We start from the raw sequence: 24,020 nt of genomic DNA on the forward strand, positions 1-24,020 counted from the left end.
GTACAAGATAAATGTTTTTGTATTATAGTTATCGGCATTATGATTTGTTTACTTTAACTAACAACAAAAAGTTTCCCTAGTATGTTACCAATACAATAAATTGGATCTGACTTTCTTTATAAAATTATATTATTTGATCTATACGATACGATGGTTTCACTATTTGACTACAATTTTGAATGTTACTACATGCACGTATGACAATGTGTGAATGTATTAATTTTTATATTATGTTGTTTAATGTTTCTCGTGATAACTTATCAATTAGTTATCTCATAAGATAGCTGTAAGAGGCCATCTGTACAGTTGCGATGAAAAAGCAATTTATTTGGCATTCTTGCTCTATTCCGTTATGTTTAAATTTTCTATGATTTTTATAATAAATTGTTTTAGCTTCCAAACTTGAATTTAAAAAAAAACGGTACGCTTTTTTATTTCTTCAATAACGGTTAACTTATATTGAATATTTAGGCGCAATACAATTAAATTATAACAAAAAATACACAATAAAAATTAAATAACGAGCTTACTTCAGATTATAATCCGGTTCAATTTGCGAAACGGTAACTCGATGATAATTGGATACACCCCTCGCGTCCTCTAAACCTGCCGCAATAATACTTTGCGACGGTTTGATTACGAAAGTGATAGTCGCGGTTTAGCGATGGCGCGCACCAGTCCTGCGGCGACGTCGCGGTCGCAGCACGTGTGTACGAGTGTAAAAAATAATTAAAATATTAACGCCCTTGTAATTAACCGACGTTACTTGTGCCTATCATTTATTGGTTGTCAATGCCCGTAGTTTTTGAACGAAGTTTAAAATACTACAGACGTGGAAAAGAATCAAAAGAATTATTAAAGTTTGTTGATAAATAATAAAATTGCATAAACAAAACAGCTCAATTGTGATATTTGGGTGACGGCTTATCGTTCGTAACGAACAATGGAAACATATCGAGAGCTGATATAAGAATAAAGTGGATTTTTGATTAGATAACGAAATAAACTCATGTATCGTCGTCCAATACAAAGTGCATCAAGAAAATCGCGCACAAATTGCGTTCATCCTTTCTATTCAAGTGTCTCATGTGGGACTGCAACGTGATTGTTGATCGTAGCCGGGAATGTGAAAACAAAGCACCAAGATTTGTTTATTTTCTTCGAATAATAGACAATAAGTGACTCAATTGCAGTATGGGTAATAGAACCGAAATGGCTACGCCCGAAAACACCGATGAAGAGAGCGGAGACGCGTTCACGGACGCTGACTTTGGCGATTCCGATGATGATCTCGTTGAACGGAAGGATGAAACGAAATCTTCCAGTATACCCGTCAACGAAACAATCAACACAACCCTGAGTAGTGAAAATGACTGTAACGAAAGCGATATCAACGGTTTGGACGGTGTAATTGGTGTGGAAAATTGTGAGACGAATGGTGATTTGCAACATAGTGAGGTGGAAACGGTTGACGCTCGGAAGGATTCCGACGGTGACGATAACCCTATCCTTGGTATCCTTGGAGACCAACACAATCATGTATGTATGTTTCTTTTGTGGCATTCTGACCTCTAAGCCTTCTATTGCATGCCTTATTAACATTTTTATGTGCAATAAATGTTGTCATTGAGATTACCATACACGTATTTATTTTGGAATGCAGGATTAGTCACCGAAAATAAAGATTTCCTCGAATATTAATTAGTGTGGTCCTGCTGTCGAGTGTTGTCAATACAAATTATCCACGGTATTATTTTATCGTTTTTCATCACGTATGACGTTTAAGGCCGCTGTTGTAAAATTGTCTCTGGCGATTGTTTGCGCTGCTCATAAGCAGGTATGGTCGCTTTACGTAAGACCATTTAAAATATAGCAAATTGAACTTTAGTTATCGAGGTTAGGAGCATTATTCGTAGCACAGTAATGCAAATGTCACGGTGTCAGTGCTAAGTTTGAATACGTGACAAATACAGGTGCGATGGGGAGGAGATATTTAGAGTTGCGAACTGTTGGGTTACTTTTGCGTCTATTTGCATAATAGCCGGTGCGAACTATTGTTTATTCTATGAGTGTCATAGAACTATAAGTGCGTGGTGACATCAGCAGCTCCATGTGGGCTTGAACAGTGAATAAATCGCGAAAAATCTTATAAGAATACCATGACTCGTTGTGAATAAACCGTATGAAAGTGTTTCTAAAAGTAAATTTTTTCGTAACATATTTATAGGTTGTTGATTGAGTTGTGACCGAGATGGTCATATTTTGACACGACAACAATTTATCACAGTGGTTATGCTGGAATAGAATTTTTTGAACTTAATATTAGCACCTGCTCAACACACGAAATTTGTGTATAACTTTTATATTATAGAATTGAGTTATAAACTCTGTGGCCAAATGTTGGTCGGTTGGTGCCAGTGCACATGTGGGGCCTGCTAAAACACTTGTGTTGGTTTATAATTACGCACGACCTTGGTGGTACCATTTGATATGTCGAACGTGGAGATTATCGTTCGGTTAGCCGCTGAACTCTTATTGTTGTATGTGAGTATGTTTTTGCTAGTCAATAAACATCACAATATGGGTGTACTGTCCTGGATAATGTCTCTCACCGTTCCTTATACGAAGTCAAATTTGTTTGTGGTCAATGCATGGCAAATTAGATGACGATTTACTGTAAATATTGCACTGACATTTGAGGAAGATAGTGTCGAACGTCGGTAAGACATTTATCATGTGACTTGATACTAATTACACAGGTCAAGTGCGAGATCCGCTTGACCGCCAAAGGTTCCGTACTTCACTAATGGAGTGAACCTAAAGGCATTTGCTTGATAATTACGAGTCAATTGTTTAACTTTTTCTGTTCTATGCCATTATTATAGTTATTTAAAAAAAAACCATAGAGATTGGTATATTTATATAGTTGTATCAACAGAATCATGTATCGCTTGAACGCGCTATGGATATAGTTTAGTTTGTAACCCGATTAAGGACATAGGATAGTCTTAAGACTGGAATTCCAAAGGGAACCGAATCCCCTGGACTGTCCATCTTTGACTTTGTCTACGCTAGCAAAGCCGCTTGACAGAGCTAGTTAAGCTTAAAAATTAATTAATTATAGGTTGTTTTGTAACACATAACCGGACGTGTACTTGAAATATTGAGATTATAATTTATCAGCGTGAGTAACTCCGCACACAATGACATAATATTGTCATGACATATGAATACAGTATTTAATTCCATCTTCCATATCATGTGCATTTATTTATTATTGTTTAACACGTAATGTTGTCTGTGTTGAGTTTAAACTCTTACCTTGCTCTGATAGGCCAAACTAGAGCTATTTTTTAAAACAAAAAATCCTACACTTCATCCTGTAATAATTATAGACATACCATCTAGGTTATATTCGATTCGACACTCGTCCATCCACTTAGAGATTGACTATTCAGTAGTTGTGCTTACACGATTCACAAATATCCATAAATATGTGACTAAACGAACTCTAGGGTAATAGAGATGATTTTCTTTTCGAACTAATCGTAATATATTATTTTATACGTAACATTCATTTACGACGAATTTAATTACGTATATGATTCGAAGTTTATAGATCCCACCGCATAAAAAAAAAATTAAATAAAATAGTGAATCTGGCAACGTTATTTATTGTAAGCAATTAAAAACATTTGAATAATCTGACTAGATGTAGGGCGTTATCTCCGTGTTATAAATATTTACGCATTTCTTACGTTCCTACGTATACAATACTGACATGTGTGTATTTGAATAGTAGGTAGTATTCAACACGCTATACTGTGTGATGCTGAGTTATTAAAAAAGGGCTTTTCACAATTAAATCACCAAAGAGTTTCCAATTAACGCCTTAAAATTATTGCGTTAGATTGTCTTGGTTACTTAGTACACTTTAGTTACACTTAGGTACAGTTTTTAAAAGTATCTAATCTTTTATTATATACGTGTAAATGATAAGTAACGTTTTTTACGGACCGTTGCACTAAAGGATGTGTGTTCCAAACTCACTACACCAATTTATGATATGGTAAACGATTTACGATTTTTTTACTGATATATTATATAAATATCCCGGACATTTAGGTACGATAATTGGTTATTTAGAAAAGAAATACGAATATGTTTAAATACTAAGGTGTATTATGGTAAACACTTTATAGATTTCATTTTATTTTATAAAACAGTGTTGGCTCGATGGTTAGGACCACGAACTGTCAAGGAAAAGTCGGGAGTGCGAGACCAGACGAGCGTGCAATATAAATTTAAAAAACAAGATAATGTGTAATATAAAAAAGCATTCCCCACATTATCGTCATTACCGATACTCTTTACGGCGGAGGATAAAATCGCGAAGAACCGACGAAGAATGCTGCTGATGATGATAGTTTTCACAATTTAAGCGTAAAAGTTTCCAGGCTTGTTAATCCAATAACAAACACAGCAGTATTCGTAAACGAGTTTCGTTAAAATTAAATTTTTTATAACTTACGTGCTAATTATTGAGTATGTGTTAATTTTCTATTTGTATGGATTAGTGATTTTGTGCCACTTTATATATCCATTCGTATAAATTATTCATGCTACGTTCTGACTTTGACTCCGATATATATGATATTAATTCTACCGTTAAAGAAAATGTTTTGACATAAACGTTATAGTTGCGATACTGACTTTTAAATTTATTGGTGTCATAAATCGAGCGCGAGATTATCTGAGGCTTTGCTTTTATTTAATTTTCATTTATTAATTGACACTTACGGTTAGCAATCGGTCGACGGGTTTGCCAATGTGGATGTCAGGTTTTAGATTTATTCAGACAAATGGTAAAAACAACATCTGTTCTACTGTATCCATTCTCACGATATCGATCTTCCAAAATACACTACCTAATCTAGAAAGCTACAGGTAATTGAGGGTGCGATGCCACAGAAGATTAAGTTAAAAATACGTTTAAACCATTCAGTGTCACAATAATACGCCCACATGTCAATGTACAATTTCGTCGGATTTAAGGTATATGTTTTTGTATTAAAAATAATCTGCCTTTTTTTTATGTCACAGTCGGTAATGGAGCTGGTGGAATGAGCCTGATGGTAAGCGTTACCACCGCCCATAAACATTTAGAGAGGCATAAGGTCCATTGCAGACCTTATGCCGCAACAAATGGATTGCCGACTTTAAATTGGGAAGGGGTTAAGAAAGGATTGGCGAGAGGAATTAAGGAAAGGAATAGGAATTAGGGAAAGGAAGTGTAAGGAAAAGGATATGGGCCTCTCTGGAAAGGATGACGAAATGTATTTCTAACTAGACAGTTACAGCAGACGCTACCAATTCGGAAACCCCATTACTCGCGACTTATATGGTAGCGGTCTTTACTCGCATAAGGATCAACCACACTTTTATATAGACGACTAACGGGTCTTAACTCCTAAGTATTCGTAGAAAGAAGTGACGCAGGTACGATTCCTTTATTAAGAGTGAGTCGATCGTCTGGTTAAAAAATACCGTCCCATATTCACAAAGAAGTGCAATCTCTAAAGAAGTCCAAAGTTTTATTACTACGACACGACGGAGAATCGTATCCATTTCCTAACCCTTCCCAGTCCTTATTTCTTGTCGTCAATCCTCAATGTCGGCAATCCTTTCCTTATCCCTTACCTCTTAAAATCAGGCAACGCATTCGCAGAGGCACTAACTAGCCTACAACTGCGAATGTTTATGGGCGATGGTGATCGCTTACCATTAAGCATAGTAGGCCGCTATTTTATAAAAAAACATCCTTTTAACCAATGTTCATTGTTAAAAACATCAGGTTGTTCTTCCAAAATTTAAATCACAGCAGCAACCCAGATTTGAAGATTGTGCCCAAATAACCCGAGTTTCAGTTTCAAGTTACAATCACAGATATTTGCCAGTTTTCATAGAACGCAAAACTTCATTATGGTTTGAATTATCCGGTCGTTACAGATCTACCGCCCCAGGGTATTAAGAGAGAGCTCTAGAGAAATGCATTAGGATTTTGCGCGCATACCTACATGCATACAGTTGACTAGTCTCCACGGTCTTTGGCCGCCGTCGCTGTATTTCGCTAAGGAATGCACAATTATTATTATCTTTTATTGACTATCAAATTTCCGATTCCGATTTTTATCGATTTTCATATTTTGAAGTATCGATTCAAACAATAGTTGTGTCTTTTTAGTAGCATACACCATCCATTTCATCCAGCGGACGACTCTTTGTTAACATCTGTCTATTTTTAAGAAGGGCTTTGAATCGTTGTTGAGCGTTTTTTTTTAATTCTAGCTCTTAAAAATATATTGTTTTCAATAATCATAATATAATCATTTCGGAAGGCACACAATTGATACATGGTTTCTTTGTATTTTCCTAAGGTAAGTTCATAGTTAGCCGAAGACTCGGAATTTCAAAATGCATTTAATTCATCGCGCTGGGATATCGTTCCAAATCGCGAGATAATATTTTACAACTTGTTGTTGTTGTAACGTCTTCGCTTCTTGATTGATGCTTAGCTTGGTTGATCGACATTCGTTAAGCAATCTACTTTATGTTTGTCATATATTGTTTAAGCGCCAATTAACATAACCCTAGCATTAATGTATTTTTATATATTGTTTAACAGTCAGTCAGTACAGTAAAGAGCCATTAGGTACTGGGCGAAAATCCTGTTGATTACGTGACATGAAACTTTGTTAGAGAATTTTTTACAAACACTCCCAAATAGTGAAGTGACGTAAAAAGCACAGTCGTCTAGACTGGGTGGTTCCCCTCTTTGTTATTAATCGATGAGTCGCGAACGCTCGCCTAACTCGCCTACAATGTTTTGAAGTTTAGCAGTAAATAATAATTAAAAAGGACATAATTATGTATATGTGAATAGAGAATGAAAGGATGATGATAAAAATAAATGATCTATCTCTTATTAAATACATGCAGTTTCAAGCCAAGAAACTTCAAGTTGTTTCATATTAATCCGTGTTGTAAAATGCTTCTTACCTGACAGTTATTTTTAGAATAGTCTAATTTTGAAAGAGTTGCAACTTTGGCATTGAAGGAAATCTTATCATAACCTAAAAATATCCTGAAAACATTTTCAATGAAGGCAGTTATCGAAGAGATATTATTATATAACCTTGTATGCTTTGCAGTTATTTGTTTGAAAAATAGACGGCTATATAGATATATTGATTATTAATAATGTTGATTAAGAAATCGCCTTCTCATAAAGCACGAGTGGCTGTAGCATTATGACCGCACTGTTGCTTATCGGTGGAACGAATTTTGCTACTTTCGATAGCTAGAAAATGTTACGTATACGAGAATCTATTTTAAGTATTAATATCAATTTAACCAGTTCTACCAAATATTTTAAAGTTCAAGTATCAGCGACCTTATGAGTCACTCTATTATGAATAATTTTACGATCGTTTTCAATGAATTAATAGTTAAAAAACGAATACAATTTTGTTATAAAATTGTAATATTTTTATCGACTTCGAATCTTTCAATACACATACAATATAATACTCAGTATTTCATTTATTATTAAGCGAACAGTGTTATCAGGTTTATATAAGCGGTGTACTCATTGTATCCTTATAAACGTTATAATCCTACTAATATTACAATACTAGCTGCGCCCCGCGGTTTCACCCGCCTAAGTCCGTATCCCGTAGGAATATCGAGATAAAACGTTGCCTATATGTTGTTCCAGTTGTCCAGCTATCTATGTGTCAAATTTAATTGCAATCCGTTCAGTAGGTTTTGCGCGAAAGAGTAACAAACACACACATCCTTACAAACTTTCCCCTTTTAAAATATTAGTAGGATTATGTATTTTTTTTTGTTCTTAAAATCAGTTTTTTGGGCCAACAATCTCTTTGTGTTAAGTATTATTTTTCCAATTAAAAGAGTTTGAATTGATTAGAATCAAATCAGTTGCATCATAAATGTAAATGATACTGAATAGGAGTTTTGTTTTGTTAGGTGACTTATGTTCTCGATTGTCTTGAGCATCAAAGAACTGATGAAATTAATTTTAATACAGGACTACATTATTTATGACACCATGTGACATTTTTTGAAAACCCGCGGTGTTGTCCGAGTTACATAAAAAATAAAATATAATAGTTTAAAAAAACTATAAAACACGCTTTAACAAAAATCATATTTTGCAAATTGAAAACTGGAATAATTTTATCAAATTAGTGTATTGTCATCGGTCCTCAATAAATCTACAAAGTTTGAACGAAATCTGGCCGTTTAAAGTGGGTCAAAATCGCGCCCAAAGAAGTCAGTTACAAACAAACAAACATACAAACAAACAAACATACAAACAAACAAACATACAGGTGAAGCTAATAAAAAGCGTGTAAAAATCGTAAAATACAGTCGTATGAGAATATGTTTTTTTGTGGATTTCTAGGCGGAGCAGCGGCTGGCTGCGCGGCGGGCTGCCCGGGCTGAGGCGCGCGAGATCCGCATGCGAGAGCTGGAACGGCAGCAGAGGGAACAGGAGGACCATGCCGACAAGGCTTACGACATGTATGCAGGTATGTCGCTATACACGATCTCGCTACTTGGAATGATTATGATGGTTCTTTTTTGCGGAGGATAGGTAGGAAGTGCAAAAAATTAAACATTAATTTCATGTTCATCCAATAAGGTTTGTAAATTCGCCCATGGACTTCCATTTTTGTTAAAGCCATACTGAATATTGCAACAGGACAATCAGTGTTTTTTGTTTAGAGACATAACCTTAAGGAATTACAGGTAACAAGTTCTTAATGGATGTACAGGATTCGATAGAGGAGAAAGAGTTTGCAAAATCCTGATATGAAACTGTATATAATTTCCGATTGAAGTCCCAGTTGCTATTTAAGTTTTAACTCCAATTATGTGTGATGCGCTAAGTTTGAAATGTAACTTCCCGATAACATCGAAATAAATGATATGTGATGATATTCAACGTGCAACATCTAATAAAATATAACAAATATCTGATCCGCCTTCCACGAAATTGTCTGAACTAGACCAAATTTCAATGAGACCACACGGGAGGCACCAGCTTACGAATAAAAAATCATCAAAATCCGTTCACTCAGTAGAAGGTTCTGAGGTATCAAAGTAAATAAAATTAAAACATTCGTATTAATAACCATCTTCTTTTGGGTCGGTTGAGAATTATCTATCTATAAATAAGTTTGCTTGTCGGTTGGCTACATAACTAAATGCAATCATAATGAGTTTTATATTGCATAGATAACGTTAATGAAACTCGTTTCTGAGACATTTAGCGTTTGATGCAAATTGCCGAATGTCGTCGCGCGAAATGACGAAATTTGTGATCATTGTGTCAATAGTCATGATTAATTATGCGAAGTCTGTTTACTTTTGCATTGCAAAACTAGTTTGCACAAAATTATACGCGAATTTGTAATTTCAGCGATCGTTTACAATTTGAGATATATATTGGCTGTTATTGTTTTTTGCTGAAATGCAGTGTTGTAGCATATTATGTTGCAATGATTTCTTGGAATGTTTATTTACTTAAACAGTTTGACTTGAATTCAAAATATGTAAAACGCTAGTGCACAAAGAAAATTACTTTTAAATCATATGTGCTCTTAAATAGATGCAGAGCAATGAGCGTTTTCCGAACAGTTAACATATTTATAGTTATCAGAATATTTAGGCACATTACAATTACGATGAGTAAGTTCATATCTCCTCTGCCTCAAACATTGCATTAATTTTAGAATAGTGGCACGCTTAAATCCGTTGATTACTATTTTGTCTTCTCCTGCACCTACGTGATGAATTCTAAAATTTCAGCGAACAAACTATGAGTGAAAATAATAAAAGCGCTGAGGTGATCTCTAAATATTCTTCAAATAATCTCGAAACGCTTTCAGAAACTGTGGGACGTCGAGGTGGAGCCAGGTTAGCCGCGTTGAGCCCGGCCGGTCTCCACTCGCCCAGACGGAGTTCAGAGGATTCTGATGAAGTGCTCAGTATAAAAGACTTGAGGGTAAATCCATTTTGCACACGCACTTTATGAGATAATATACTTCCAGCACATTTTTGTTTTCTCTTTCTCTCTATAAGGGTTTAGGCTTGTATATACTATGACAAAATATCTCACAATATGGCCCTTGATCAGCTGATGCATTATGTGGAGACAATACAATTTTATGAATACAATTTCATACTTTTTGACACACACAGTGGTTAAACCGCAGACATTGAAATCTTCTTATGTATTTAATAACTACGTTTTTGAGAAATTTTGAAAGAATAGAAAAAATTTGATCCCACCTCGTCAAATCATTCATAAAGTAATTCAATGCTATTAAACTACGTTTTTGTGTAATTTAGAGAAAAGGTGTGTAATAGTATTGTTTTGCATATTACAGCACGAACTAAAAGAAGTGGAGGAGAAGTTCCGCAAAGCGATGATATTGAATGCTCAGTTGGATAACGACAAGGCGGCGCTCGCCTACCAGTTGGAGCTGCTCAAGGATCGGATAGAGGAGTTGCAGGAAGAATACGCGCAACTACAGGTGAATAAATACGCTACATATTAAAAGAAAAACTACATATAAATGCACCTTGTGGTACACCATATCATTGGTTATAATTAGCCATTTATCCACGATTAAAGTACAGTAACTTTATGTCTGTTTCGACGATTTTAAATACCTTTTCTATTTTTTTATGTGTTACAGTTATAACCCCTTTAACTTTAGAACGCGTTCTTCTTAGTTAGAACTAGTTGTAACTAAATGCCTATGTTGAACTAGAGAATACGTGTTAAAATCTACAATTACCTATAGGAGGTTCTATTTTAGTCCATATTGGTTTATGTGCGAATGGGAAACGGACTAGAGTCGATTTGGGGAATTGCCGGCCGCTGCCGCGGCTCGCCATGTACTTTTTTCATGGGAAAGCGCGTTCTGACGAGTTTTTCATAATCTATATAGTTAATTGAATATCACCGTTCCGCAGCGTGAACACAAAGAGAAGTGCTCATCGCACGAGCGGCTGAAGCGCGAGCACGCGGCGCTCGAGCGCGAGCTGGGCGCGGCGCGCGACGCCGTGCGCGCGCGCGACGCCGCCGCCGCCGACGCGGGCTTCGCCTTCGTGGACGCGGGCGACGCGGCGCCCGCGGCCGCCGGGGGCGCCGGGGGCGCCGGGGGTGGGGGCGCCGTGCCCGCGCTCGCGCTCGTCTCGCACCAGTCGCAGGCGCTGCTGGAGGACGGGGGCGAGGGGACGCTGGGTGAGTGCTTTGATATCGTTTGTGGGACCAAGAATTTCGGAATATCGAATGGAGTGTGGAGAATCTTGTCGACTTGTTGTAAAGTAATAAATAAATAGTCACTTGAGAACTCGCGTAGGTTAAGGATGGAGACGATTTCTTAAAAAGGTAGCAAAAAACAGCTCTACGAATTGAAAATGTGCTTGGAAACTTCGTCATACTATTATGAGAACACCAACATGTTAACGTTTCAAAATTGTTTTTTTTGGCGATGCCGATCTGCAACACATCGGATCCTTCTCCATAATATCACACACCTACATAAATTGCATCTCAGCGTATTAACTCGATCATTCACAAACAAAATAAATAACAATAGTCCCAAATGAGATCCCTGGGGAACACCAGCTCTCGCTTTTCTCTCTCGATCCTCTTTAGAATGGTACAAGGAAGTTTTAATAGATATATTTGTTGTCTACTCTAATTCAATGAAAATTATCCTCTTTTCCAGATGTCCGGTTGCAGAATTTAGTGAATTCGAAGCAGGCATTAGAATCGGAAGTGCGCAAACTCAAACTGCAACTGAACGAGGAACGAGCGGCTCGACAGAACGGAGTAGCCTCACATCACGATCAGGACTATGAGAACGAAGGTAAGGATTTTCTTATAAACTAACTAGCATACCCGGTAATTAAAAATATTAAGATTATAAATTATTGGGATAATTAATTGAAATAAAAACTATCCTGTATCTTAACTTAATTCTTACAAATAAAATGCCAAAGTTCAACAAAATCGGTTGAGTTGGTGAAGAATTCATACGGAATATACATGAAGACACTGGATTTTTATATATTTAGATGGGCATTTGAACCTTTGTAACTCTTCGAAAGTATCGTTGTATACTCGTATGTAGTAAGATATTGTGATCAAATTTTTTTCTTATATTTAGCTGTTTTTAATTTGTAACCTAATGTTTTTTGTAAATTTAACATTTTTTCACCTTTTTGTGCGTCGTACCTTGCGATATGGTCTAATATGAGGTATGAAATTGCAGTGGAGACGCTGCGCAAGTGCGTGTCGGAGGCGAAGGGGCGCGCGGCGCGGGCGGAGGCCGAGGCGGCGCTGCAGGCCGGCGCCGTGGCGCGCCTCGAGGCGCAGCTGCAGCGCCTGCGCGCGCACCACGACGCGCAGGACGAGCGCGAGCAGGAGCTCAAGCAGGAGCGCCGCCGCCTGCAGCGCGAGGTGCGTGCGGGGGGGGGTGACACGTGGGGCTGGGCGATATATTTTTTTTTATAAATGATCAACAACAATTTTATGTTTTTTGTTAGTTGTTGTCCACACCAGAGCGGAATGTACGGGGCGTTTTTAGCAAGCTACTGGATTTGTAATCATTTGTATGTTTATATAGTTTTATTACATTTTTCAGGAAGTGGTTGATTTCTGGGCTGTTATCAATAACGGTGACAGTTAACGGTACTATTTCATACCTAGTGTGACCCTCGATGTGTTAAACATAGACATCCACTAAACGTGGCGGCTTTACACGCATGGCAATAACGTTCAATAATACTGATTTTTGTTAATTCTATCAGAAAAAAAGATGTACATATATTTAAAAAATGTATTCCGTTAAAGCTAGTAACAAACCCTCCCGGTGTTTAATTCTAGCCACTAAGTATAAAAATAGAACTAAAACCTAACAATTTGTTATAGATTTTTCTTTATCAATTAGTGCTAACACACACTGTTAGCTGTTAACACGCAAAGAGCTGTGGATAAGCTTACCGTTGAAATTGTAAAATAGCGTCAATCGGAATAAAAAAATTTGAAACTACCCTCATAATTTGTTGTTAATTTAAATCGATTGATCAAATATTCTATAGACGATTTTGCGGTGTTCTATACCAGAGCTACATAAATAGATATATATATATATATATATATATATATATATATATATATATATATATATATATATATATATAAAATACCTTAAATAGATTTAAATTTTCGAAAGTACCCTCAAAATTTGTAATTTACGGATTCCAGGCTAGGGAGGCGCTCAATCGCGTAGAAGAATTGGAGACGGAGAACAGCCACCTCACCAAGCGGCTGGACAAGCTGAAGAACGCCAAGTCCGCTCTGCTCAAGGAGCTGTGACAGTGATAGCCGTGTAGGGTGGCCACGGTTCCCGTTCGTGAAGGCGGTTAGACCCACCAATTTTTTTGTTGTCACACTACTTTCGAATTATGTTTTCTCCAGTGTGGATAAAACATAATACACCTTATTTTAAAGCGGTTAGCGTATGGATAGTTCAATTTTGACACCAATAAACGTAATGTCAATATTCAATGGTTCATAAAAGATAATCGTTTTATTGTATTTGGATGGATTGGAGAAGTTAAAACGCAATGTATATTATCCTGAAAATTTTATATTGATATAACAAATAAACAGCAACGCCTTCATGAATTTGACATTTTTAACTGCTATGTGTTATTTTTATGGAATTGATGTTTTTATATGCCGTTTAGCAAATCTCGAGTAAGATTTATAATACAATAGGAAGCTCGTACAATATAAATATATTGGATGGTGATGTTCATACATTGTATTCATTTATAATGCTAAAAGTAAAAAACAATACAATAAAAAAATACTCTTAGTATACGATTCGACTTTTGGAGCTTCGAGCCTATTTGCGGCACGATCTGACACATTTGCGTCGAGCTCAATATATTTATATATGTATAGTCTGTGGTATACATTAGTTTGTATTCCCAAAACATTTGTATATGAAGTACGGAGCAAAGCAATGGTGTCTAAAAATTTTTGAAAAAAAATAAATAATCAAATTGAAAAAGAAATTTGGAAAAACTTGTTCATTGCCATAAAAATAACATTTGCATAATAGATAATTAAATAATGTGTTACAGAATGATGTGGAAATGCGATTCACATTAATCAATACTATATGCATTTTATATTAATCTTAGTACATGATCCAGCAGTGATTTCTCACTTGTCTCATTTATTTTTATTATTAATCGAAATTTAAATCGACTAGTCGTGATTTATTACGTGCATTTCTTTTTAACACTTACTTCCAATTTTCAAAAGTCAAAAACGACTCGAAAGTGTATTTTGTTAATACCAATACAGATAAAATAGAATAAATAAAAAATGCTGTATAGTTATTCAGTCATAAATATTAAGCATTCGATATATATATTTTTTTTTAAACAAGTCATAATAAATCTAGAAGCACTTGCTTTTCATGGCAATAAATTTAGAAATTTGATTGAAGAAAATATTAAACATTGCCATTGTGAAAGATTTTTTATATCTGTGCAATTTGTGTATAATTTGTTACATAGAATGTTAAAATGTGTACTGTATATCGAACATGCGTGTATATTTTATTTGTAAATAAGTTTTTTTCGCTATGTTTAAATATTACATTATTTGATTTATTTACGAATTCTGGATTACAATCGAACAGCTCGTATTTATTGATAGACAGACAGACAGTGTAGTGTAAAAAATAGGAAATAGATAAAAACAATTACACGATGAAATTCATAGAAAAACATCTACCTATGTACCTAGCTAGAATATTCATAGTAAAATTATGTCTAACTTCTAATATGAAGTTTTCATAGATCCTTAGCTCAATAGAAACTTTAATTCGTATATAAAAACTTGTATTTAACTGTCAAAATTGAATAGTGTAACATTTAAAGAGCGAGATAGCCATATTTTTTTTTCAAAGTGTCAAACAGAGATAGATGTAGATATGTAAAATTAACGGACTGTTTTTTGTAACGCAGGTCCTAAACGATCATGAGACATGACATGCAAATTTATCAAACTTACATCCTTTACTTTGAATACACTTTAAATGTTCAAATGGCTTATATTGATACATGTTTTTGTTTGATGAAATGCATGTCATGCAACCAGATTGTCTAGGTTCTCCATTACATTTAGTTTTTAATGTATTGTAAATTTGACCGTTGTGAATGATTTTGTATAATAATTATAATTCAATTTGTATAATCTAATAATAATTGTTTTAAATACACTTGATTATTTATTTGTTACGAGTATAAATATTTTTGTAGGTTAGATAATTTTTATGTTTTATTAGCTTGCCCAATTTTCGCTTTCGACTAATTTCGTAACTTGCCAATAAATGGATCGCTTTTTAAATTTATATTCGCAGGAATCATGTTATATTTGGATATGAAATTATAACGAGTAAATACTTAACTGATTTGCGAAAAGGTATGGTACTGCCGTGCTGCTGTTTTATTTGCTCGACTTGGCTAACATACATAACTAGTACACAAACACATAAGATATGGTCATGACATAAAACCAGATTTTTTGGAGAAATTTTTTTAATGCATAATTGAAGTTGCAATTTCACTGAAGGTTATATATGTCTCAGATGCAATATGTCCAATAATAGCTTAGGAATGTCTAACGTTTAGAACGCATTTTAATTAAATGGTTTACATTTTAGCAATATGTATCTTTTATTTGACGTCGTACAATTAAAAATATGACTATTTTGGTAATTATTCAACTGATTATTTGAATTTATTACGTAACAGGGTTTAGCAACTTTATATTGCAATAATTTTTGTGTCAATATTTGTGGTGTTTGACGTCTTGCTCAAAATTGTGACATTTGTGATGTCGTCCAATAGATCTCTTCGGTTCAGTATTGTACGAGGAATTTATTACTTTAGCGTTGTTTGATGTAAAGTTTGGAAGTTACCACTATGATATAATCTTTAAACTAGACAGGTAAACGCGAATGCCTTATGATGATGTTTTTGTGGTGAGTGCAGTGCTTTGTATTTGTTAGGCTTATCACATTCAGTGTTTAAAATGGCATTTGATATTTTTTACAAACACTAGCAGTTTTTCTATTGAAATTATGAGGTTCGTAAAGGTGGCAAAGTTAATGATTTGTTTGCCTACTAATTGCAATATTATTTCATTTGCAAACTCAAGTTGCAATAATTTTACTGTGAAGCGTCTTTTAACTTAATCATATGTATATTTTGTGATTAGAACTGGTTAGAAGTCACAGTTAATGACTGTAACATGACCCAAAATCATATGCGTAGTGTTTAAGTAGGCATTTTGTAAGGATGGTGTATTTGGTGCTGCATTACTAATTTATTTGATTTAATGAAAACCCATACGTTTTATACCGAGCGAAAGCTGCGAAACTGACTTAATATTATGTAAATCTATTACTTTTAATAAACTTCGCCTGTAATTCGTTCTTTCATTTACTTACCTTTATATGACTTGCTTATTCTATATTTAAACTTCTGTTACACGTTCACGAGGCATGAATGAAAACAAGTGCTGTAGTTTTCAAATTCGCTTATTATTATTATTATAATCATACATAACATCAAATAAATACAGACTTGTGTAATGGAGTTCAACACATGATTTTTTTTTTTAATGTTGACAATTTTTATGCAAGTAGGCCAAATTGTATCTACACCAATCCCCTAGTTTATGAATACATCTGTCACCAGTGTTGCCACCTTAGCCTATTTTGTGTAGAATCTAACACTGTTCTGATGATTGAACCCTCTTTGAACTCAGCAACAAAAGGGAAATATAGGCCAAATTCATATTTTTAACAATTATCTCGAAATAGGACCGATTTTATGATTTTACACCATACAAGGGGAGGGATTATTACGAACTGTGCGTTCTGATTGACAACTGAAGTTCTTCATTCAGTCAAAATGTCGGTCTCGGAGTATTTATATTGCAGAATTATAATTGAACCAAAAAAAAAACTTGCACTTTTTAGCATTCTGGTGTAACTCGCGACTATATAATTCGTGATCATACATTTTTTTTTAATTTTAAAGACAAGGTGGCAAAACTGTCTGCCACTTCGATATATCGAAAAGTAGCATAAGAGTTATTTCTTGCAATATTTATAAATTATAATCATGCTATTTATATTGCTCCATACAATGAGATAAGGGAAGAATTGAGGGACATTGCAATAAGATAGTATAGATCCACCGTGGCCCCGCTATAGAAAGTTAAATCAACGTCTTTTCGCGGAGAAATCGTAATCTAGAGGTCTTACAGTGTTAATGATAACTCAATAACTTAAATTGGTTGAATTGTATTACAAATAGTTAAAGCTCAAACTGGAATTAATCAAAAACTAAAACGTAACAGACTTTACAAATGACTTTATTATTGTTAAATGAGTATGAAAAATATTTTTCACACTGGTTGGGACGAGACATGAAAAAAAAAGTTACCTGTTCAATGAAAAACCATGCCATTTCAAAGGAAAACTAATTCTCAACAATTTTTTTTTTTTTTCTATAAAAGCATTAAACTACTTCTTTTAAAAGTAACATTTTATGAAACATGAAAAACTACATAGGATAGAAAAGGTAATAAAACTAATACATTAATCTCGCGACATGCAAGCTTGCGGCCAATATAGATCAATCTCTAGTTTGATGGTTAATTTTTAACATTAGGCTAAACAAAGGGGGCAAATGGAGGGAAATATATATTTATACATATACTAGCTGCACCCGGCAAACGCTGTTCTGCCTTACTCTTATCGTTTAGTGGTATGAAAAATAGATGTTAGCCGATTCTCAGACCTACCCAATATGCTTACCAAATTTCAGAGGAATCGGTCAAGCCGTTTCGGAGGAGTATAGAGACTAACATTGTGACACGAGAATTTTATATATAAGATTTCTTCAGTTCATGTGTCACTGAACTTCTCTTAAAATTGATTTTTTTTTTGTCTTCATCAAAAGCCAGTTCACAATAATTTTTCAATGTACTTTGATTAATCATAGTTTGAGCTCTGTAGACATTTATTCACTATTCAGATATAAAAACTAAAATCTATCACTAACTATACTTGCACTAACAATTATCTTTACTCTTACAATGTTACTTCATAAATAACTTTAACAAACCATTGCTAGATGAATAAAAAAGGAAACAATACTCTTAAAAATTAAAGAGATGTAGGCCGGAGAGATTTTTTAACAACTTCATTAATTGTCAAAAAATTTCTAGGTGCCCTTATTCAATACATTTTCTATTTAATTCATATGAAAGAATTAAAGGCGGTCTTTGGATAATTAGTTTTTCAAGACTGAAAAGAGAAACCGAGTTCTAGAATAAAGATGTATGAATTAAAATATAGAGAAGGTTTAAAAAATATAATATATTACACAATGATATAAAAACCATAAGTGTCAAACAAGAAAACTGTGTGGTATAGCAGTAATCTATCTATGTGTTCCTTAAATTATAATCAAATATGACTGGTCCTTCTACATATCTCAATATTACAATTAGATGAACAATTTAAATGATGGAAATTTATGTTTTCTTCAAATTTCCATGCTATATTTGTAAAAATACCCATGACAACACATCAGCAGAAAATTTGAACATTTTATATACTTTATATCGGTTTTCTATATCATTGTATAAGTGATAAACTGTCGGATATCCATCACATAGCAGTGTATCTCTAAGGCATGGGATGCTGGTGTGGTGTGAGCCCACCATGCTCGGGGCTGTGCTTTTGCTTTTTCCTTTTCTTTTCTTTTTTACGTTTCTTCCTTTCTTTGTCATCATCATGCCTCTTCTGCTTTTTGTGCTTCTTCTCATATGTGTCTGGATTTGAAGAGTCTGTGAAGAATTAAGAGGTTTATCAAAAATTACATTGCATTATTTCTTTCAGTCAACTTTATAATTTTGATTTTCAAGTATTCCATCACATTTTTAGAAATAAAGTGGGAGAAAAACTAGAGAATTTATGTTGATGGGCTATAGAATTTTGTTTAACCCTGAATTTGCTATTATTAACCAAGGTTACCTAATCAGGTAACCTTTTACATGATCTGTATTACCTTATAAATATTTGTACAAATAAACTTGCACAAATAATATTGTACATACCTTGTAATGGAGTATCTTGGCCGGGAGGTGCACCATCTTTATGCTTATGTTTTTTATGTTTACTCTTGTGTTTCTTTGGTGGTGTGGCACTCACATAGCGGTATTGCTCAGGCAGAGGACCAGGGTGCAATCTGAAGCCAGCCAGTTGTGCACTTGTCAATGGTAACAGTTCCTTACCACCAATGGGTCGTTTAGCTATCACAGATCCTAGTGTACTATTGTCCTCCTGCCCTGGCCCGTCCACAATGCCCGGTAAATTAGGTAAAAAGGACGAGAGTGATTCCTTTAATTTTTTCCCATTAAACTTACTATATGAGTGCTCAAGACCATAATACGCCATCAAATTTGTCGCTCCAGTTAATTCACATTCTCCTAGAAAAGCATAATAGATATTAATGAGATTAACAAGAATTTGGTAGCGAAAGTAGTCGTGTTTATAAAATATTTATAGAAATTATTACGAACTAAATCTTTATTTGTACCTGGAGGTTCTTTCATCAAATAGAATGGTCCACTATGTACTATGGACGGGTTTTTGCCCAGTGAGATCGTAGTCTTGAGGGTACCAGAAGAATCCTGTCGAGAAACAACTGGTGACCTCGCTCCTCGGGGCGAGGACTTTGGTGAATATGGTTCTACTTTTCTAAACTGATCAGACATCATCTTGTATAAGCATGTCTACGGAATTGGATATAAATAAAAAAGTTATGCGAAATAAAATGACAAAAAAATTATAAAAACTCCCTTCCCTTCTTGTGCTGAACCTTCTCTAATTTGTACCACAGAAAACAAATGTTACAACAGCAATCACAGATAATTTTAAATATTTTTCTACTTCATGTGATGGATTGGTTCACGAAAAGTAGGTGTTTTTATTTTTTAATAAATTCAGTTCCTTTATTCCTATTTCTTATAAATAACTATTATTTAATAGTTCATATTAATTTATAAAACATTAAATAATAAAACAATATCTATGGCTGTACCACGTGTTTAATTTAAGAACGCCACACTCGATTATAAAAGCAAAAGTAAAAATTTAGTCTATGGTAAATGAATTAGCTTCTCGTAACGCGCTACGATTTTCTATAATGTGTTTGGAAATAAACAGATCAAGGAGTTATATTTCAATAAAATAAAGCTGAATGTGTCGGTATAAATGTGCAAAATGTTTGTTTATTGTGATACTAGTGGTACAAACATGGTGCAGTGATTCTGATAACACCAATCTACACTCTACAAAGTGACGCCATTTTACGGGAATGACCAGCCCGCGGCTGCCTCTTATTAGGCCTGATGTAAGGAGCGCTGTTCCCAAACGGATGCATGGAAACAAATCTCGATTTTTGTACTCGTACTGGACGTACGATTTTACAGGTATAGTAAACATTGATATTTGTTTTTGTTGCTATCATAATTCGAATCAAACTTTTGAGTTCCTGTTGTTTGAATGTCTTTTGTTTCTCGGCAGTCATTTGAGCACGTGTTTTATTTTTTCAGAAAACTATGGAAGATGGTAATATAGCAAATACGAGAGACGATAAAAATACCGTTGCGGCGCTATGTAACTTATATGGTGATCGAGCCGCGACATTTACGGCAAATGGACACGATTTCGCAGGCGAATCATCGAGTCCTCCGGAAAAATCTTATGGACAACGGCGACACAGCGCGGATACTTCACATGAGGACAAGTTTAAAAAACGCATTAATCCATTGAGAATACACCTTGGCAAGCGGCCCTTCGTTGATAATTCATCTCCCTACAATAGTGTGTGCAAAAAGAAAAAACCGTTTTCAGTGAAATCTAGTGAAACAAGTGTGAATAAAGCATCTACCCCACGAGCGCCTAAACTTATACCAAAACGCATTGAACATAGTCAATTTCATAATGTCACATCACAAGTGGATGATAATGAACACGACAAACCTGTACCCCGCCTTGTGCCCAAGAGCCAATTATCACAATTTAAAAAAAGTAAGATTGAAAAGGGACCTCAGTTAAAAGAATATGCACAGAGTCTTGGCTTGCAGCCAATGGTAAAGTTCAAGTGTCGAAAATGTTGTTCAATGTCTTTCAAGACCCTGGCTATGTTGAAGGAGCATCAGTTGGTATGTCGAGCTCAAGCTAAGGAACCTGCGCTAAGTCCGGAAGGTGTTACACATACAGAAACAAGCTCAAGTGGCCCTTCTAGAGTTACTCGTAAAGTGTATTTGTGTTCAGCATGCGGCACTTATTATGAAAACTGGAATCTCTTCCTGCACATGAGAGAAGTTCACAACCGACACATATGCCTGTTTTGTTTGGGAATGTTTTCAAAAGCAGAGAAATTGTCTTCACACTTAACTAACAAACACAATGTACAAGAGTTTAACTACAATAGCAAAGAAGAGTTTTGTAATGTTTACAATGGAAGTTTTTATTTAATGTGCTGTGCATGTGATGAAATATGTAGTGAGCAAGATGATTTCTTTAATCATGACTGTAACAATGTGAAGCCAAAACCTGTCCCAGTTCTTATCAGTAAAAACTCTTTGAAACCAAATAATTTGAAACATACAAGGAATGACAAAGAGCATAAGCAACATAATATGAATGGTCCCACATTGATGAAAGAGTTATTAAGGCCCAATGGTGATAAAAAAGAATCCAATGAGCAAAAAATTGAAACAATTGTAACACAATCCCAGAAGGCTATGAATAGTATACATAATAGTGATAATGTAAATAGTGATGTAAGTTTAAGCTCCAATAATTCTACTTCTGATGGTAAAGACACAAGTAACACTGTTGATTCTGCGATAGAAATGGAAAGCCCTAGTTCTAAGCCACTAACTAGCCCAAAGTCTACAAATGAATCAGATTTCATTCCTTCTCATATCTCAAATGGAGATGATAAGGTTAGTCATGATTATTCTGATGAATGTGATTCTCCATCAACAAGTGAAATTCAAGCATCAATTCCTGAACCAGTAGCACCTAAAAATGAAGAACCAAGTAAATCGGTTGAAAAGGAGGGTGGAATAAAGCTGAAGCTTAGTTTGAATAGTGCTAAATCACCGGTAATTATAAATTCTACTGTGGATCCTACAATCGGCCAACAGTACTCACAAAATATGAGCCATAAACCACCATCACGAAATAGAAGACCTCCCAAACGATATGAAAAAGATAAACCTTTAGACCAACCTCCACAACCTAAAACTCCTTCTATTAAGATGACAATTTGTGATAAGGCTGAAAGTCCATTTGTTAAAACAACTTTCTATGAAAACAATAAGGAAACAACTCTGAAAACACTTGTAAATAACAATATTGAACCAATCTACAGCCCCATGGACACCAAACCAGAAAACACAATTAAAACAACAATATATGATAACAAAATTGAGGATGTGAATACTTTAAATAGGGTACCAAAACTAACAGTCAGAGTTCCTAAAGAGTTTCTTGACAAAACTTCATCTAGTGACGAGTCATCTGATAGTGATAGTAGCGAAAAATTAACTGTTGATGAGAATATAACAAAATCTGAAGAAATGGCTGTAAAGTCTGAAGAAGTGCCTTTAGATGAGACACAAATAAGTGTTGAACCAAGGGCACATGAACAAGAACTTCAAGAAAATATTAATGATGATACTGAGACTATACCACTTGAAGAAGAGCAAAAACCAATGGAACCCAATGTGGAAGAAGTAAATCCAAAATGTGAGCCAAAACCGGAACTTCAAGACCAAGATATGACAGGTGATGTCAATGTTGAGGAAATCACTCCTTTGGATACTACTCCTGTTATTGAACTTACTCTTGATAGACCAATAGATAAATATCCATTAAAAGATCTCTTGAAAGTATTTTTGGGATCTACATATTTTAATTGTATTTACTGTAATCATGCACGAAAAATTGCAGTAAACTGTGGGCAGCTAGCTTTACATATGATAGCAGAGCATAGATTTTCAGCAACAGTGAACAGTATTACTGCAGAAGAGTTAATGCCTGAGACAATAGCAGCAAAGGTGAAAACAGGCGTAGATGAGGTTTCATCAATATACATTAACTTGGACTCGTATGATAGTGTTGATAAGTGTGAAGATGTGCAAAATAGTCTTAATTTTGAATGTTTTCAGTGTTATTTTAAAACTTCAGTACATAAAGATCTCTACTTACATAATCGAAAAATGCATCAAAAAACTATATTGTTGTGTGTTATGTGTAAAAATAACTTTTATACTTATAGTGAATTATTATGTCATTTATGCCCTGGAACTTATGATTCTGACTATGTAATTAAGTTTAGATGTTGCTTCTGTATTGTAGACTCTATTTCTTCTTCATTTAGATTAATGGTGCATCTTCGAAAGATACACCATACCTGTGATGTATGTTTAGAATTTTGCCAAAGTCAGGCACGGCTTTCTAACCATGTTTGGAAACATAAATTGCACCATTTGTGTTATCGATGTGGTATTGCCTATAGGAATAAACCTGATATTAATAATCATTTGTTTTGGAAGCATGGCACAGAAAGTGTATTGTGTAAAAGATGCCTACAGAAAAAGTGGCCCCATGTTTATCATTTCTGTACTCCTCCCGCAGTGTTTGTCTGTGATGAATGTAATTTGCAATTTACAAAAGCAGTTTATTTAAAAGTACATAAGAGGATACATTCTGGTGAATTTCCCCATCCATGCA

General features: G+C 34.8%; 3 protein-coding genes across 3 annotated transcripts in view; 2 read left to right on the top strand and 1 right to left on the bottom strand.

Annotated features, from left to right (window-relative positions):
- Nucleotides 1–663: 663 nt before the first annotated feature.
- LOC119834789 (leucine-rich repeat flightless-interacting protein 2) lies at nucleotides 664–16,619 on the top strand. Its single transcript, XM_038359289.1, has 8 exons — nucleotides 664–1,539; nucleotides 8,489–8,615; nucleotides 9,978–10,093; nucleotides 10,479–10,625; nucleotides 11,071–11,341; nucleotides 11,832–11,972; nucleotides 12,378–12,565; nucleotides 13,373–16,619. Exons 1-8 carry the CDS (start codon nucleotides 1,195–1,197, stop codon nucleotides 13,481–13,483), a joined length of 1,446 nt encoding a protein of 481 aa, XP_038215217.1. The 5' UTR covers nucleotides 664–1,194; the 3' UTR covers nucleotides 13,484–16,619.
- Nucleotides 16,620–16,714: 95 nt separating this feature from the next.
- On the bottom strand, nucleotides 16,715–20,099 carry LOC119835128 (mediator of RNA polymerase II transcription subunit 19). Its single transcript, XM_038359784.1, has 3 exons — nucleotides 19,807–20,099; nucleotides 19,325–19,696; nucleotides 16,715–19,054 (listed from the first exon to the last, which is right to left on the bottom strand). Exons 1-3 carry the CDS (start codon nucleotides 19,985–19,987, stop codon nucleotides 18,894–18,896), a joined length of 714 nt encoding a protein of 237 aa, XP_038215712.1. The 5' UTR covers nucleotides 19,988–20,099; the 3' UTR covers nucleotides 16,715–18,893.
- Nucleotides 20,100–20,371: 272 nt separating this feature from the next.
- LOC119834881 overlaps nucleotides 20,372–24,020 on the top strand; it is a 6,940-nt gene continuing 3,291 nt past the window's right edge. Inside the window, exons 1-2 of the mRNA XM_038359399.1 lie at nucleotides 20,372–20,701; nucleotides 20,825–24,017. Coding sequence (XP_038215327.1) covers nucleotides 20,651–20,701; nucleotides 20,825–24,017 — 3,244 coding nt within the window. The 5' untranslated portion in view covers nucleotides 20,372–20,650. The remainder of the gene's footprint in view (nucleotides 20,702–20,824; nucleotides 24,018–24,020) is intronic.

Source organism: Zerene cesonia, chromosome 20 (assembly GCF_012273895.1).
Source record: "Zerene cesonia ecotype Mississippi chromosome 20, Zerene_cesonia_1.1, whole genome shotgun sequence".
Taxonomy (NCBI): Eukaryota; Metazoa; Arthropoda; class Insecta; order Lepidoptera; family Pieridae; genus Zerene; species Zerene cesonia.